Source organism: Globicephala melas, chromosome 16, assembly GCF_963455315.2.
Source record: "Globicephala melas chromosome 16, mGloMel1.2, whole genome shotgun sequence".
In the NCBI taxonomy this organism is placed as follows: Eukaryota; Metazoa; Chordata; class Mammalia; order Artiodactyla; family Delphinidae; genus Globicephala; species Globicephala melas.
The window spans coordinates 73,862,183-73,881,149 of NC_083329.1; the positions used below are offsets into that span (position 1 = coordinate 73,862,183).

An 18,967-nucleotide genomic window follows, 5' to 3' on the forward strand; every position below is an offset into this window, starting at 1 on the left:
TTATTGAATTTATTAGCTCTAATAATTTTTTGATGGATATTTTAGGATTTTCTGTGTGTAAGATCATGTCATCTAAAGACAGAGATAGTTTTACTTCACTGTTTCTAATTTGGATGGCTTTATTTCTTTTTATTGCCTGGTTTCTCTGGCTGGGACTTCTTTTACAGTGTTGAATAGAAGTGACCAAGGTGGGTATTCTTGTCTTGTTCTACATTTTAGTGGGAAAGCTTTCAGTCTTTTACCATTAAATACTAGCTATGGGTTTTTCGTAAAAGCCTTTTTATCAGGTTGGGAAGTTCACTTCTATTCCTAGTTTATTGAGTGATTTTATCCTGAAAAGGTTTTTGGATGTAGTCAAGTGCTTTTTCTGCTTCACTTGAGCATCATGTGGGGATTTTTCATCTTCATTTGGTATATTAAATTGATTTTCTCATGTTGAACTGCTCTTGCATTCCTGGTATAAATTCTACTTCATCATGATTCATGATCTGTTTATTTATTTGTTTGTTTATTCATTCATTCATTCATTCGTAATGCACCACGCAGCTTGTGGGATCTTAGTTTCCCAACCAGGGATGGAACCCTTGCCCCCAGCAGTGGAAGTGTGGAATCCTAATCACTGAACCGCCAGGGAATTACCTATGATCCTTTTAATATGTTGTTTGGACTCAATTTTGTAGTATTTTGTTGAGGATATTACATTTATATTCATAAGGAATATTGGCCTGTAATTTCATTTTATTGTGATGCCTTTATCTAACTTAGATATTAGGGTAATTAATGCTGGCCTCATTGAATTAGTTAAGAAGTACAGTTTACCCTTGAACTACACAGGTTTAAACTGCATGGGTCCTCTTATATGCAGAGTTTTTTCAATACTAGATATTACAGTACTACACAATCCATGGATGGTTGAATCTGCAGGTGCAGAACCGCAGATAAGGAGGGATAGCTCTGAAGTTATACTCGGATTTTTAACCACACTGAGGTCATCACCCCTAACCCCTGCGTTTTTCAGGGGTCTGAAAAAAGTTTTTCAGGGTTTTTCTTCCTCTTTTTTGGAAGAGTTTGGGAAGGATTAGTGTTAATTCTTCTTTAAATGTTTGTTAAAATTCAGCAGTGAAGTCATCTGGTTCTGGACTTTTCTTTGTTGAAAAGTTTTTGATTACTGATTTGATCTCTTTGCTTGCTATTCACATTTTGTATTTCTTCCTGAATCAGTTGATTATTTGTGTTTCTAGGAATTTATTCATTTAATCTAAGTTTCTAATTTTTTGACGTAAATTGTTTTTAGTATTGTCTTATAACCCTCTTTATTTCTGTTAGGTTGGTAGTAATGTCTCCATTTCTGATTTCAATATTTTGAGTCTTTTTTACTTTGTCAGTCTAGCTAGAGGTTTGTCAGTTTTGTTGATTGTTTTTTAAAGAAGCACTTTTGGTTTTGTTCATTCTATTTTTTTTCCCCACTTATTTGTCTCTCCTCTAATCTTTATTATTTCCTTTCTCCTGTCAGAGACAAAGACCAAAATATATCTATATTCCTTACTGTATCACAGTATCAGAAGGATAGAGACAAACAGAGAGAACACCATGTGATGACAGAAGCAGAGATTGGAGTAATGCAGCTTCAATCCAGAGAATGTCAAGTATTGCTGGCCACCATTGGAAATAAGGGGGAGGCAAGGAAAGTTTCTGTCTAGAGTCCCAGAGGGAGCACGGCCTTGCTAACACCTTGCTTTTGGACGTCTAGACTCTTGAACTATGAGAGGATAAATTTCTCATTACAAACCACCAGTTTGTGGGAATTTGTCATAGCAGCCCTAGGGATCTAATCCATGTGCCATAGATTTGTAATTATTGTTTTATGCTTTTGTCTTTTAAGTTAGATAGAGAAAAAAGGAGTTATTAACCAAAAATATAATAATATTGGCTTTCACATGTACCTTTATAGTTTTTTAAATTATTTGTTTGTTTGTTTATTTATTTTATTTATTTATTTTGGCTGTGCCGGGTCTTAGTTGAAGCATGTGGGCATGCGGGACCTTTAGTGGTGGCATGTGGACTTCTTAGTTGTGGCATGCAGGCTCCTTAGTTGCGGCATGTGGACTCTTAGTTGCAGCATGTATGTGGGATCTAGTTCCCCAACCAAGGATCAAACCTGAGCCCCCTGCATTGGGAGCGCAGAGTCTTACCCACTGGACCACCAGGGAAGTCCCTACCTTTATTGTTTAATGGTGTTCTTTGTTTCTTTAACTAGCTTTGAGTTAGTGTCTTCCATTCATTTTAGCCTGAAGGACTCTTTAGGTTTTCTTGAAGGACAAGTCTATTAGCAACAAACTCCCTCGGCTTTTGTTTATCTGAGAATGGCTTAATTTCTCTTTGTTTGGAAGAACAGTATTTTTGAATATAGAATTCTTCATTGAAAGTTTTTCTTTCAGCACTTTAATATGTCATGCCACTGCCTCTTGTCCTCCATGGTTCTGATGAGAAATTGGATATTCCTTTTCAGGATCTTCTGTACATGATGAGTCACTTCTCTCTTATTTCTTTCAAGATTCTCTTTATCTTTGACAATTGATTATACTGTGTTTTAGTGGGTCTCTTTGTGCGTATCTTACTTGAAGTTCCTTGAGCTTTTTGGATATGTAGGTTCATGTTTTTCATCAACTTTGGGAGGTTTTCAGCTTTTATTTTTTCAAATATTTTTTCTGTCTTTTACTTTCCTTCTGGTACTCCCAATATGCAAATGTTGGTGTGCTTGATGGTATCCCACAGGTCTCTTAGGCTCTGTTTATCTTTCTTTATTCTTTTTTCTTTCTCAAACTGTATAATTTCAGTTTACCTATCTTCTAGTTTGCTGATTCTTTTTTCCATCTGTTCACATCTGCTGTTGAACCCTCTACTGAAGTTTTTATTTCAATTTTTGTACTTTTCAACTTCAGTATTTCTATTTGTTGATGTTCTCTTTGGTGGAACATCATTCTTCTGGTTTCCTTTAATTTACCCCCCATGGTTCCTTTACTTCTTTAACCTTATTTAAGACAATAGATTTATAATCTTTGTCTAGTAAATTCAAAGATTAGGCCTCCTCAGGGAAGGTGTCTGTGAATTTTTTTCTTGTGAAAGGGCTATACTTTCTCATTTAAATGCCTTATAATTTTTTGGTGAAACTGGACATTTTGAATATTATAATGTGTTAATTCAGAGATCAGATCTCCTCCCCAACCCTCAGAGTTGTTACTGTTGTGTGAGGCATAGTTTTTTGTTTGTTTTGTAAATGTCTAAACTATTTTTGTAAAGACTGTCTTCTTTGTTGCATGTCATTACTGAAATCTCTGTCCCATTTACATAGTGCTCAACTAGTGATTTAACAAGAGATTTCCTTAAGTGCCTGGAGTCAACAAAACCAAAAATATCCCCAGTCCTTACTGTAGGGTTTGTATGTATTGGAGCATATCCTCAACACCACACTGGGCAGTTTAAAACTCTTCCCTCACCCTCACTTCTTATTTGTACAGAGCTTGATAGTCACCCAGAGTTGAGAGCTTAGGATTTTGTCAGGTCTTTTTTGAACATGTGCTTCATCCTAGATATGTGTGGGTCTTCTAGATTTCCAGGACTATATGGAAACTTTTCAAAGCCCCAAAGCATTTCACTCCCCAGCTTTTCTTCACAGACTTTTTTGACATATCTTTTGTTTGCTCCAGCTGACGTCCTTTGCCCCAGTGGCAGTAGCTGGTTCATTTGCCTTTAAATGTTTTCAGTAAATGCCCTTCATGTAGTCATTTCTCTGATGTAAGAGGTTCTGAGCATTCTGCTGTAGTCTTTTCAGGTCTCCACCAGACAGTTCAAAACAAACAACCCCAATTGTTGAGAAATAACTCCATTCTGCTCTCTCTGGCACCAGGAATCTACACCAAGAATATTGGAGTCCATCTTCAAGACCAAATGTTACTGGTTGAACTGCCTCCTGAAAATTTATATGTTAAAGTCCTAATCATTGATATCTCAGAATATGATCTTACTGGGAGAAAGGGTCTTTACAGAGGTAGTCAGGTTAAAGTGAGGTCATTAGAGTGGGCCCTAATCCAATACTAGTGTCCTTATAAAAGGGAAATTTGGACACAGAGCTACATATAGCAGGAAAACGTTGTAGAGTTACAGGGAGAAGACAGCCATCTGAAAGCCAAGGAGAAAGGCTTTGAATAGATTCTTATCTCACAGCCCTCAGAAGGAACCAGCCCTGCTGACATCTTAATCTTGGACTTCTAGCCTCCAGATCTGTGAGATAATAAACTTATGTTGTTTAAGCCACTCAGTCTGTATACTTTGTTATGGCAACCGTAGCAAGCTAATACAGCCTGAGAGGGTGAGATGGAGCAAGGGTAAGTTAAAACAACACAAGATCCCTCCTACCAGGTTTCAGTTGCATTTTTCTTGATTAATCATTCTCTTGATTGTTGTAACCTTTGTCTATTTTCCAGAGTTCTGCTAAAGTTGATTCTGATAGTTTTTGCCAGGTTTTTAGGTGTTCCTTTGGAGGGATGTGGCCCTGAGAGTTCTGTGCTCTGCTGTTTTCCCTGGTCAGAGTCTGTTACCAATGATACATTGCAGTTTTGGAGTTACTTGACCTCTCTGCATCATTTGACCCCACTGCCTGCTCTTCTGCACAGCCTCTACTAGCAGCTCCTATAACTTCATATAGCCCTCCTTCTACCCCTCTAGTGATGTCTCCTTCAGAACAATTAAGGACTTTGACTCCTGGCAATTAATGTATCCCTGTATATTAGTTTCCTGTTACAGCTGTAACAAATTGCCACAGATTTAATGGTTTAAACCAACACAAAGTTAGAGGGAAGTCCAAATTAACCTTACAAGGTGATGACAGGACTTGTACCTTCTGGGCTCTGGTGGGAGAATCTGTTTCCTTGCTTTTTTCAGCTGTTGTGACACCTTCCTCCATTTTCAAGGCATATCACATCAGTCTCAACTCTTTATATTGCCTTCTCCTCTTCTGTAGTCACATCTCTTTCTGGCTCCTTCTTATTTATTAGGACACTTTTGATTATCCTTAGCGTCCACCTGGATAATCCAGGATGCTCTCTTTTCAGGATTCTTAGCTAATCACATCTGCAAAGGCCCTCTTGCCGTGTACAGTAATATTCACATGTTCCAGGATTAGGACATGAATATCCTTAGGCCATTATTCAGCCTACCACAGCTGGGTTTTCATCCTTGACTCACTGTTCATATACATGTTTATACATTTATATATATACATTAATTTCTCATTCTATTTGTGTAAGTAGACAGAAATGTATGTATCATGGAAGAATATATATTTTGTTTTATATGCTTCTTAGAATTATGTCAGTTATCTCATTTGATATGTAGGTTACTGTATCTCCGTTTTAAAAATTTTAATATTGTACTTAAGATTGGTCCAAATTTTTAATGTCATATAATATTTTATTATGAGACCATACCACATTTTAGTTTTCCATTTCTTTACTGAGAGATGCTTGCTATTTCCATTTTTCAGTGTCATGTATAATACAGGTGTACCTTGTTTTATTGTGCTTTGCTTTACTGCACTTCACAGATACCGTGTTTTTTTACAAATTGAAGGTTTGTGGTAAATCTGCATCGAGTCTTTTGGCACATTGTTCCAAAGGCATTTGCTCACTTCTTGTCTGTTGTCATATTTTGGTAATTTTCACAATATTTCAAACGTTTTCATTATTATTATATTTGTTATGGTGATCTGTGATCAGTGATCTTTGATGTTACTATTGTAATTGTTTGGGGGCACCACAAACCACACCCATATAAGACAGTGAACTTAAATGTATCTGTTTCGACTGCTCCACCAACCAGCTGTTCTCCAGTCTCTTTCCCTCTCCTTGGGCCTCTGTATTCCCTGAGACACAACAGTATTGAAATTAGGCAAACTAATAACTCTACAATGGCCTTTAAGTGTTCAATGAAAGGAAGAATCACACATCTCTCACTTTAAATCAAAAGCTAGATTAAACTTAGTGAGGAAAGCATGCCGAAAGCCTAGATAGACCAAAAGCTAGGCCTCTTGCACCAAACTGTTAGTCAAGTTGTGAATGCAAAGGAAAAGTTCTTGAAGGAAATTAAAAGTGCTACTCCAGTAAACACACAAATGATAAGAAAGTGAAACAGCCTTTTTCCTGATATGGAGAAAGTTTTAGTGGTCTGGATAGAAGATGAAAGCAGCTACAACATTCCCTTAACCAAAGCCTAATCCAGAGCAAGGACCTAATTCTCTTTTCTTCAATTCCATGTAAGGCTGAGAGAGGTGAGGAAAGCTGCAGAAGAAACATCTGAAGCTAGCAGAGGCTGGTTCATGAGGTTTAAGGAAAGAGGACGTCTCCATAATATCAAAGTGCAAGGTGAAGCAGCAAGTGCTGATGTAGAAACTATAGCAAGTTATCTAGAAGATCTAGCTAAGATAATTAGTGAAGGTGGCTACACTAAACAACAGATTTTCAGTGTAGACAAAACAGCCTTAAATTGGAAGAACATACCATCTAGGACTTGCATGGCTAGAGAGGAGAAGTCAGTGCCTGGCTTCAAAGGACAGGCTGATTCTCTTGTTAGGGGCTAATGCAGCTGTTGACTTTAAGTTGAAGCCGATGCTCATTTACCATTTGCAAAGTCCTAGGACCCTTAAGAATTATGCTAAATCTACTCTGCCTGTGCTCTATAAGTGGAACAACAGGGCCTGGATGACAGCACATCAGTTTATAACATGGTTTGATGAATATTCTAAGCCTACTGTTGAGACTTACTGCTCAGAAAAAAAGATTCCTTTCAGAATACTACTGTTCATTGACAGTGCACCTGGTCACCCAAGAGCTCTGATGGAGATGTACAATGAGATTAATAATGTTTTCATGCCTGATAACACAGCGTCTGCAGCCCATGGGTCAAGGAGTGATTTTGATGTTCAAGTCTTGTTATTTAAAAAATACGTTTCATAACACTATAGCTGTCATAGACAGTGATTTCTCTGATGGATCTGGCAAAGTAAAAACCTGGAAAGGATTCACCATTCTAGAAGCCATTAGGAATGTTTGTGATTCATCAGAAGAGGTCCACGTATCAACATTAACAGGAATTTTGAAGAAGCTGATTTCAGCCCTCATGGATGACTTTGAGGAGTTTGAGACTTCAGAGGAGGAAGTAATTGCAGGTATGGTAGAAATAGCAAGAGAACTACAACTAGAAGTGGAGCCTGAAGATATTACTGAATTACTCCAATCTCTTGATAAAACTTTAACGGTTGAGGAGTTGCTCCTTCTAGATGAGCAAAGAAAGTGGTTTCTTGAGATCGAATCTACTCTTGGTGAAGATTGTATGAGACTGTTCAGTTATGGGAAGAAAATACTCAGGTGCCTACCTACATTTTTTTAATCTAAAAAAAAGAATGAAATTTTATATATAGATTGACAATATAAGTTTACAATTTATAAATAAATAAAAAGGTTTCCCAGAAGGAAGAGTAAGCAGATATTTTGGACACCCCTATTCTACAGGAGTTATATCCAAAATTATTCAATAACTCACTCCCTGAATAACTCCATAGCTCTTTATCTTATCATAGTCCCAAATGGTACTCTCTTATGCGCTAATTGCTTTTCCTTTAACTACTATTCTTAGAGGTATCCATGGTTATGCTGTTGCCCCAGGTTCATGACTGTTACTCTAATGTTGTTTAACCACTCAGAATTTTACCTCCTCAGTGAAACCCACCCTAATAGCAGGAATAGAACTTTTGTCCCCTTTGAAACCGCAATCAACTTTGCTCATCTTTTCACAATAGTAACATCTTATTGTAGTTATATGCTTGTATATTTGTCTGTTTTTCAGATTATATGCTTCTTGATAACAGTAACATTGCTTTGTCTTCAGATTCCCCCAAAGTAGGATAGTTTTTATGGCATGCAAGCATCAATAACTTATATTAATAACTGGAGGGAATTAGTAGGGAATATCTGTTAGGATTTCTCCCTCTCTAACCAAGTACAGTGCAGAAGTAGACATCCCAAAACGTATTTTGATTGACTCTGAATAGTGAACAGTATAACCATTCTCATGTAGCTTCTCCATGTCTTTCAATTCTGATTACTTAAATTTGAGCACAAATGTGCTATTTCAGGAATCCTTATCATTTGAGGATGTGACTTTGGACTTCACCCAGGAGGAGTGGCAGCAGCTGGACCCTGCTCAGAGGACACTGTACAGGGATGTGATGCTGGAGAACTATAGTCACCTCGTCTCAGTGGGTAGGGATTGTTTTCCATGTAGATTCCTAGTATGCATGTCCTTTCTTGGTTGCTGACACCTGTGGAAATTTTTTGAGTTTGAAGATACTTAGGCTTGAGATCCAGGGTGATAAGAAGAAGGACTGCTGAAACACCATAAAGAATTTTTCTTATCCCAATAATAGATTGAAATTGGTCCCTGAAGCTTCATTTTCTGTTTTCTTCAGGAGCCGTAAAGCCCATGAGCCTAGCGCAATTCCCATGTTATTTCCCATTCACAGGGTATTGCATCCCTAAACCAGAACTGATCTTCAGGTTGGAACAAGGAGAGCAACCATGGGTATTAGAGGAAGAGTCCCCAAGCCAGAGCTCCCCAGGTGAGTTAGGCTGTATTAAACAGAAGGACACCTGGTGATAGGTACGAATTCTTATTAATCTTAAGTATTGCTCATGTGTTCATTTTTTCTTTTAACATCTTTATTGGAGTATAATTGCTTTACAGTGTTGTGTTAGTTTCTGCTGTGTGACAAAGTGAATCAGCTTTATGCATATATATATCCCCATATTCCCTCCCTCTTGCATCTCCCTCCCACCTTCCTTATCCCATCCCTCTAGGTGGTTGCAAAGCACCAAGCTGATCTCCCTATGCCATGCAGCTGCTTCCCACTAGCTATCTATTTTACATTTGGTAGTGTATATATGTCAATGCTACTCTCTTGCTTCATCCCATCTTACCCTTCACCCTCCCAGCGTCCTCAAGTCCATTCTCTACGGCTGTGTCTTTATTCCTGTCCTGCCCGTAGGTTCATCAGAACCTTTTTTTTTCTTTTAGATTCCATATATATGTGTTAGTACATGGTATTTATATTTCTCTTTCTGAGTTACTTCACTCTGTATGACAGACTGTAGGTCCATCCACCTTACTACAAATAACTCAATTTTGCTTCTTTTTTATGGCTGAGTAATACTACATTGTATATATGTACCACATCTTCTTTATCCATTCGTCTGTCGATGGGCATTTAGGTTGCTTCAATGTCCTGGCTGTAGTAAATAGAGCTGCAGTGAACATTGTGGTACATGACTCTTTTTGAATTATGGTTTTCTCAGGGTATATACCCAGTAGTGGGATTGCTGGGTCATATGGTAGTTCTATTTTTAATTTTTTAAGGAGCCTCCATACTGTTCTCCATAGTGGCTGTACAAATTTACATTCCCACCAACAAGGCAAGAGTGTTCCCTTTTCTCCACACCCTCTCCAGCATTTATTGTTTGCAGATTTTTTGATGATGGCCATTCTGACCGGTGTGAGGTGATACCTCATTGTAGTTTTGATTTGCATTTCTCTAATGATTAGTGATGTTGAGCACATTTTCATGTGTTTGTTGGCAATCTGTATATCTTCTCTGGAGAAATGTCTATTTAGGTCTTCTGCCCATTTTTGGATTGAGTTGTTTGTTTTTTTGATACTGAGCTGCATGAGCTGCTTGTATATTTTGGAAATTAATCCTTTGTCAGTTGCTTCATTTGCAAATATTTTCTCCCATTCTGAGGGTTGTCTTTTCATCTTGTTTATGGTTTCCTTTGCTCTGCCAAAGCTTTTAAGTTTCATTAGGTCCCATTTATTTATTTTTGTTTTTATTTCCATTTCTCTAGGAGGGGGGACAAAAAGGATCTTGCTGTGATTTATGTCATAGAGTGTTCTGCCTATGTTTTACTCTAAGAGTTTTATAGTGTCTGGCCATACATTTAGGTCTTTAATCCATTTTGAGTGTATTTTTGTGTATAGTGTTAGGAAGTGTTCTAATTTCATTCTTTTACCTGTAGCTGTCCATTTTTCCCAGCACCACTTATTGAAGAGGCTGTCTTTTCTCCATTGTATACTCTGGCCTTTTATCAAATATAAGGTGACCATATGTGCATGTTTTATCTCTGGGCTTTCTATCCTGTTCCACTGATCTATATTTCTCTTTTTGTGCCAGTACGATACTGTATTGATTAGTGTAACTTTGTAGTATAGTCTGAAGTCCAGGAGTCTGATTCCTCCAGCTCCATTTTTCTTCTCAAGATTGTTTTGGCTACTCGGGATATTTTCTGTTTCCATACAAATTGCGAAAATTTTTGTTCTAGTTCTGTGAAAAATGCCAGTGGTAGTTTGATAGGGATTGCATTGAATCTGTAGATTGCTTTGGGTAGTATAGTCATTTTCACAATATTGATTCTTCCAATTCAAGAACATGGTATATCTCTCCATCTATTTGTATCGTCTTTAATTTCTTTCATCAGTGTCTTATAATTTTCTGTATACAGGTCTTTTGTCTCCTTAGGTAGGTTTATTCCTAGGAATTTTATTCTTTTTGTTGCAATGGTAAATGGGAGTGTTTCCTTAATTTCACTTTCAGATTTTTCATCATTAGTGTATAGGAATGCAAGAGATTTCTGTGCATTAATTTTGTATCCTGCTACTTTACCCAATTCATTGGTTAGCTCTAGTAGTTTTCTGGTAGCATCTTTAGGGTTCTTTATGTATAGTATCATGTCATCTGCAAACAGTGACAGTTTTACTTCTTTTCCGATTTGGATTCCTTTTATTTCTTTTTCTTCTCTGATTGCTGTGGCTATAACTTCCAAAACTACGTTGAATAATAGTGGTGAGAGTGGGCAACCTTGTGTTGTTCCTGATCTTAGAGGAAATGGTTTCAGTTTTTCACCACTGAGAATGATGTTGGCTGTGGGTTTGTCATATATGGCCTTTATTATGTTGAGGTAGGTTCCCTCTATGCCCACTTTCTGAGGGTTTTTATCATAAATTAGTGTTGAATTTTGTCAAAAGCTTTTTCTGCATCTATTGAGATGATCATATGGTTTTTATCCTTCAGTTTGTTAATATGGTGTATCACATTGATTGATTTGCATATATTGAAAAATCCTTGCATTCCTGGGATAAACCCCACGTGATCATGGTGTATGATCCTTTTAATGTGCTGTTGGATTTGTTTGCTAGTATTTTGTTGAGGATTTTTGCATCTATGTTCATCAGTGATATTGGCCTGTAGTTTTCTTTTTTTGTGACATCCTTGTCTGGTTTTGCTATCAGGATGATGGTGGCCTCGTAGAATGAGTTTGGGAGTGTTCCTCCCTCTGCTGTATTTTGGAAGAGTTTTAGAAGGATAGGTGTTAACTCTTCTCTAGTTATTTGATAGAATTCTCCTGTGAAGCCATCTGGTCCTGGGCTTTTGTTTGTTGGAAGATTTTTAATAAAATTTTTGATTTCAGTGCTTGTGATTGGCTTATATTTTCTATTTCTTCCTGGTTCAGTCTCAGAATGTTGTGCTTTTCTAAGAATTTGTCCATTTCTTCCGGGTTGTCCATTTGATTAGCATATAGTTGCTTGTACTAATGTCTCATGATCCTCTGTATATCTGCAGTGTCAGTTGTTACTTCTCCTTTTTCATTTCTAATTCTGTTGATTTGAGTCTTCTCCCTTTTTTTCTTGATAAGTCTGGCTAATGGTTTATCAATTTTGTTTATCTTAAAGAACCACTTTTAGTTTTATTTATCTTTGCTATCGTTTCCTTCACTTCTTTTTCATTTATTTCTGGTCTGATCTTTATGATTACTTTCCTTCTGCTAACTTTGGGGGTTTTTTCTTCTTCTTTCTCTAATTGCTTTAGATGTAAGGTTAGGTTGTTTATTTGAGATTTTTCTTTTTTCTTGGGGTAGGATTGTCTTGCTATAAACTTCCCTCATAGAACTGCTTTTGCTGCATCCCATAGGTTTTCGGTCATCGTGTTTTCATTGTCATTTGTTTTTAGGTATTTTTTGATTTCCTCTTTGATTTCTTCAGTGATCTCTTGGTTATTTAATAGCATATTGTTTAGCTTCCATGTGTTTGTATTTTTAAATTAATTAATTAATCTATTTTTGGCTGCATTGGGTCTACGTTGCTGCATGGGCTTTCTGTTGTTGCAGTTAGAAGGAGCTACTCTTCGTTGCGGTTCACAGGCTTCACCTTGTGGTGGCTTCTCTTGCCGCAGAGCACAGGCTCTAGGCGCACGGGCTTCAGTAGTTTTGGCTTGCGGGCTATAGAGCGCCAGCTCAGTAGTTGTGGTGCACGGGCTTAGGTTTTCCGTGGCCTGTGGGATCTTCCCGGACCAGAGCTCGAGCCCATGTCCCCTGCATTGGCAGGCAGATTCTTAACCACTGCACCACCTTGGAACCCCACATGTTTGTATTTTTTACAGTTTTTTTCCTGTAAATTATATTTAGTCTCATAGCATTGTGGTTGGAAAAGATACTTGATACGATTTCAATTTTCTTAAATTTACCAAGGCTTGATTTTTGACCCAGGATATGGTCTATCCTGGAGAATATTCCATGAGTGCTTGAGAAGAAGCACTCTGTTGTTTTATTCTGTTGTTTTTTGATGGAATGTCCTATAAGTATCAATTAAGTCCATCTTTTAATGTGTCATTTAAAGCTTGTGTTTCCTTATTTATTTTCATTTTAGATGATCTGTCCATTGGTGAAAGTGGGGTGTTAAAGTTCCCTAGTATTATTGTGTTACTGTCCATTTCCCCTTTTATGGCTGTTAGCATTTGCCTTATGTATTGAGGTGCTCCTATGTTGGGTGCATAAATATTTACAATTGTTATATCTTCTTTTTGGATTGATCCCTTGATCATTATGTAGTATCCTTGTCTCTTGTAATTGTCTTTATTTTAAAGTCTATTTTGTCTGATATGAGAATTGTTACTCCAGCTTTCTTTTGGTTTCCATTTGCATGGAATGTCTTTTTCCATCCCCTCATTTTCAGTCTGTATGTGTCCATAGGTCTGAAATGGGTCTCTTGTAGACAGCATATATACTGGTCTTGTTTTTGTATCCATTCAGCCAGCTGTGTCTTTTGGTTGGAGCATTTAATCCATTTATATTTAAGGTAGTTATCGATATGCATGTTCCTATTACCATTTTCTTAATTGTTTTGGGTTTATTATTGTAGGTCTTTTCCTTCTCTTGTGTTTCCTGCCTAGAGAAGTTTCTTTAGCATTTGTTGTAAAGCTGGTTTGGTGGTGCTGAATTCTCTTAACATTTGCTCATCTGTAAAGGTTTTAATTTCTCCATTGAATCTGAATGAGATCCTTGCTGGGTAGAGTAATCTTGGTTGTTGGTTTTTCTCTTTCATCACTTTAAATATGTTCTGCCACTCTGTTCTGGCTTGCAGAGTTTCTGCTGAAAAATCAGCTGTTAACCTTATTGAGATTCCCTTGTATGTTATTTGTTGCTTTTCACTTGCTGCTTTAATATTTTTTCTTTGTATTTAATTTTTGATAGTTTGATTAATGTGTGTCTCTGCGTGTTTCTCTTTGGGTTTATCCTGTATGGGACTCTCTGTGCTTCCTGGACTTGATGGACTATTTCCTTTTCCATGTTAAGGAAGTTTTCGACTATAATCTCTTCAAATATTTTCTCAGACCCTTTCTTTTTCTCTTCTTTTTCTGGGACCCATAAAATTCGAATGTTGGTGCGTTTAGTGTTGTCCCAGACGTCTCTGAGACTGTCTTCAATTCTTTTCATTCTTTTTTCTTTATTCTGCTCCCTGGGAGTTATTTCCACCATTTTATCTTACAGCTCACTTATCCATTCTTCTGCCTCAGGTATTCTGTTATTGATTCCTTGTAGAGTATTTTTAACTTCAGTAATTGTGTTGTTCATTACTGTTTGTTTGCTCTTTAGTTCTTCTAGATCCTGTGAAATGTTTCTTGTATTTTCTCCATTCTGTTTCTGAGATTCTGCATCATATTTACTATCATTACTCTGAATTCTTTTTCAGGTAGGTTGCCTATTTCATCTTCATTTATTTGGTCTTGTAGGTTTTTACCTTGCTCCTTCGTCTGTAACACATATTTTTGTTGTTTCATTTTTCTTTTTTTTGATGGGTGGTGCTGTATTCCTGTCTTACTGGTTGTTTGGCCTGAGATGCCCAGCAATGGAATTTGCAGGCAGTTGGATAGAGCTTGGTCTTGATGCTGAGCTGATGACCTCCGGGAAGCCTCACTCTGATTGATATTCCCTGGGGTCTGACGTTCGCTGTTAGTCCAGCAGTTTGGACTCAGAGCTCCCACCACAGGAGCTCGGGCCCGACCTCTTGACTGGGAACCCAGATCCCGCAAGCTTCGTGGCACGGTTAAAAAAAGAAAGAAAGAAAGAAAGAAAGGAGCAGTATAATATCAAAGAGTATAAAACAAAATAAAATTAGAAAGGTAAAAAATATATTAGGAAAACTAAAACTGTAATTGAAACAACTGCAGCAAGGTAAAATAAAACCACAACAGAAAAAAAAGGGGGTGGGGTGGGGAACAAGCCAAAAGGAGAGATCATTAACAAAGTATAAAAAATAAAATAAAATTAGAAAAATAAAAGACTTATTAGGAAAAATAAAAATATAAAAGAATCAACAAGGTAAAACAGAACCCCAGTCTAAAAGGGGAAAAAAGAAAAGAAAAAAAAAGCCTCAACTCTGGGGGCAGAGTTTAGGCAGGTGTTGTAACTTAAGCAGGACCTAGGCGGGTGGGGGAGTGACGTTTGAGTATGGGGTAGGGCCTTGGCGGGGTGACGTTCAAGTGTAGGGCGGGGCATAGATGGGGTGACGTTTGAGTGTGGGGTGGGGCCTCTGCTTCGGACCTGCTTAGAAGGGGAGAGGCAGCAGGTGGAAAGGAGGGCCTCCGGAATGTAGAGTTCCGGAGTTTGGAGGCAGGGCCCTGAGTGAGGATGCCTGGGTGGGGTTTAGGCCCAGCCTGTTGGAGGGGGTCTCAGAGGGGGTCTCCGAGTGCAGAGGTGGGGCCCCGGGTGGGGGTGCAGGGGCGGGGCTTGGGCTCTGCACGGCAGGAGGGAGGCTCCGAGGGTAGAGGATTAGGCCCTGGAGCCCAAGAGGCTCCCCCGTGCCTAAGTGGGCAGGGAAAGCGCTGGCCCCATTCCCCTCCGTTCCTTCATGCCCCTCCCCCACCATCTTCCCCGTAGCCACTGGACCACTAAGCGTGGCTGGGTTCTGCTGGGTGTAGGAACTCCTTCCCTCCCCCAGCCACCCTTCAGGGTGCCAGTCCCGGAGGTCCAGCCTTTACTTTTGCTCCCCCTTCCCCCCCACCCACTCCCTCAGGATCTGGGCAGCTGGAGGAGGCCTGGGTGTGCAGAGGATCAGGCCCGGGATCTCAGCAGATTCCTGGGGGTCCAAGTGGGCAGGGGAAACCTGGCCACGCTCCCTTTTGTTCCTCTGCCCTCCCATTGGTTCCCCAAATTTCCCCTTCCTGTATGGTATCACTTCCCCTCCCCCAGCCACCCCTCAGGAGCGCCAGTTCCCTGCCGTCTCCACTTCTCCTCCCCCTTTACTCCCCCCAAGCCTCATGTCCTACCCAGTCGCTGGGGGTTACTTCCGGCCCCTTAGGTGTCTGCGGTCCCCCACTGGTGCCTGGTAGGTGCCCTAGTTGTGAGGAGATGTGAATTCCACATCTTCCTAGTATGCCATCTTGACTCCCCCACCCCGCCCCCGTTTTTTCATTCAACAGATATTGAGTACCTACGTTCATTACTCTGGTTTTAGGTGTTGGAAATACATCAGTGAACTAAATTTTGCCCCTAACCTCATGGAGCTTGCATTCTGATAGGGAGAGAAGGATAAGAAACAAACAATTACACATATATACACTTAAATGTGCCAGTAAATAGCTAGGAAATTAGAGAAGGTTAAGAATGATGGAGTATTTTATTTTAGAAAGGAGATCAAGAAGGCCTTTCTAATATTATCAACTTGAATAAAATGAGGATGAGAATCATGGGGAGTCTTGGTGGCAGAGGTGACATTAAATGTCATTCCACCAAGGCAGGGATATACTTGGTGTTTTTGAGGACACATAAATATGACTGTGGATTGGGGGAAATGAGTGAGTGAAGAGTAGAAAGAGTTGGCATTGTAGAGGTAACGGCAGCTGAAATTATGTGGTGCCATTTGGACCACGATAAGGACTTTGATTTTATTCTGAGTGAGATGAGAAGCCATTGGTATAATTTAACCCAGTAAGCAACATATGCTGATATGCTTTTTTAAATTGATTTCTCTGGCTGCTGAGCAGAGAAAATACTATTGAGGGCAGAGGGCTGAAAGCAGGAACATCAGTCAGAATAGTATTTTAATCTCTGTAAATGTGATGGTAGCTTACCCTTGGTTGGAAATAGTGAGGAAGAATAAAAGTGATTGACTTCTGGATTTAGTTTGAAGGTGGGACCTATAAGATTTGCTCTTGAATTGGGCAAGGACTGTGAGAGAAAGAGACGAGTCAAGAAAGACTCCAGGGATTTCATCCAGAAAAATTGGATGAATGGGCATCAATTGCCAAGATTGGGAAAATTGGAGAGAAACAACTTGGGAGGAGTTATTAGGAGTTTAAATTGCATATACCAAATTCCAGGTGATTATAAAATATCCAAGTTTATTGTGAATAAACATATGGGTATATAAGCAGAGGTAGATTAGGGGAGAGTCCTAAGTTGGAGATATTTATTTGGAAATTATCAGCCATGGCAATATTTAAAGTTTTAAAATGCAGTATTTAAAGCTAAGGGATTAGATAACATCTCTCCTTAGGAGAAGGAATGCACAGATTTGAGAGGCCTGAAGGCTGTATCCTGGGACACTACCTTTCAGAAGCCATGAGAATGAGATGACTCAGCAGAAAAAAGAGAAGCAGCAGTTTGGAGATTAGGGGGAAACAGAATGTGGTGTCCTGTAGCCAAGGGAAGACAGTGTTTAAAGGACAGAGTGAACTTCTTCAAAGAAGGACGTGTGAAGTCAGCATTGTCTCTGTCCCTGCCTGCAAATCATCCAGAAACATTAAAGTAAGTGAGCAATATAAACTCCATTTAATAACACTAGAGAACATCTAAAGTCCCAATCAGTACAAATATAGAAGCTGCAAAATCACTGAAAAAATCAAGCAGGAGTGTATGTGTCAGCAGATGGATAAAAAACAAAAGCATTTCTGACACTAAAAGGAATTGGCAAAGTACTTATCAGGGACAAAGTAAACGCTCTGAGGTGTGAAACCTAAATGTTTTGATTAACTACAATGTTGGGCACAGGATAGCTGGAGCCTTTTTAGATACAATTTGGTTCTGCAAATCAGACATACTAAAGCTACGTGTGGAAACAGACACATAAGCCATGTTTTTCAGTAGCACTATTGTTTCTCTGACAAGTAAGAAAAGAGAGACTTTCTATCTGTGGAAAAAAAACCCTCACAGACGCCTGTATGTGGGGAAATAAACATACATGTTATCTTAGTGGATGATCCTAGAACACAGAATTTAAAGCAAAAACTTACTTGATAACAATTAGTTAGGATGTGCAGACCTTAACAGTTACAAATCTGAGCAACACAGAAAGGCTATCTCTTGATAAGGGGAGGCTAAAAACATGGAACGGAATATAGTAATACAGTGAATTCTGTTAAAACAGGATGTGTGCATTCCTAAAAAATCATTGTTTAATGCAAAATAGTATATTAAAAATCACATGGCAATAGGAAAATGGGGTTGGGGTATAACACTTAAAAGCTCTGTCTGTGACACATTGAGAGAGCAGTATTGAAGTCTCTAGCTATAATTTTGCATTTGTTTATTTCTCCTTTTCAGTTCTATTGGTTTCTGCTTTATGAATTTTGAAGAATTATTAGATGCATACATATTAGGATCTTTATGTCCTCTTGATGGATTGATCCTTTTATGATTATGTAATGTCTCTCTATCCCTGAGAGAACTCTCTGTTTTAAAGTTTACTTTGATATTACTATAGTTACTCCAGCTTTCTTTTAGTTAATATTTCCATGGTATACCTTTTCCCATTCTTTTATATTTAAAGTGGATTTCATACAGATAGCATATGTTTGGGTCTTTTTTATCTAATGTGAAAACCTCTACTTTTTAATTGGAGTATTTTGACCACTTAAATTTAACATAGAATTTTCCAGAAATCCTTCAGTAAGACCACATATGTGGACACAAAACACACACCAAGCAGGATAAATAAAAAGTAATATATACTTAAGTACTATTAGTATAACTTGAGAACACTGGATCTTAATAGCAGCCAGAGAGAAAAATCACGTTACCGCCTAAGGAATGAGACATTGCCAGAGACATCTAAATTGAAGCAAAAAATATTTGTCAATCTAGAATAATGAACTCAGGAAGCTATTTTTTAAAGGATGAGAGCTGTCAAAGAGAAATAAAGCCAGATACTAGTTAAAGGCAATATAGATTTTATTCACTAACTATTGAAATAGAGGGATAAAATTTCAATAAAACTGAGCTTAACTCCAAATACAGCAAAGGCACCTGGGGATTTGTAGCCAACAAGCAGAGTGAAGGTGTAAGTGAATAGAAAATTACTAAGAGGAGACATCAAGGGTAGGGATATTCTTGCTAAACTGGCCTAACAGAATTCTTGCTAAATGCAGGCCAAGGGTTTATAAATCATGGTTGGAGCATGAGGAACTTATGGGTGAGGAGATATCAAGGGTGAGGAGATTGTCACTAGACTGACAAGGTTTCTTGCTGAAACTGCTCAGTAGAGACAGACATGAAAGGCCAAGGTCAAGACCTAGTCAAGAATAAGTCTCAGA

General features: G+C 38.5%; 1 protein-coding gene across 3 annotated transcripts in view; it reads left to right on the forward strand.

Annotated features, from left to right (window-relative positions):
• The window catches only part of LOC115845721 (zinc finger protein 33B-like), a 77,563-nt gene that overhangs the window by 6,306 nt on the left and 52,290 nt on the right, over nt 1-18,967 (forward strand). The window contains exon 3 of one of the 3 annotated variants that reach the window (XM_060286346.2): nt 8,576-8,671. The exons of the other annotated variants lie outside the window; for them this stretch is intronic. Coding sequence (XP_060142329.2) covers nt 8,576-8,671 — 96 coding nt within the window. The remainder of the gene's footprint in view (nt 1-8,575; nt 8,672-18,967) is intronic. 3 annotated transcript variants of the gene reach the window in all.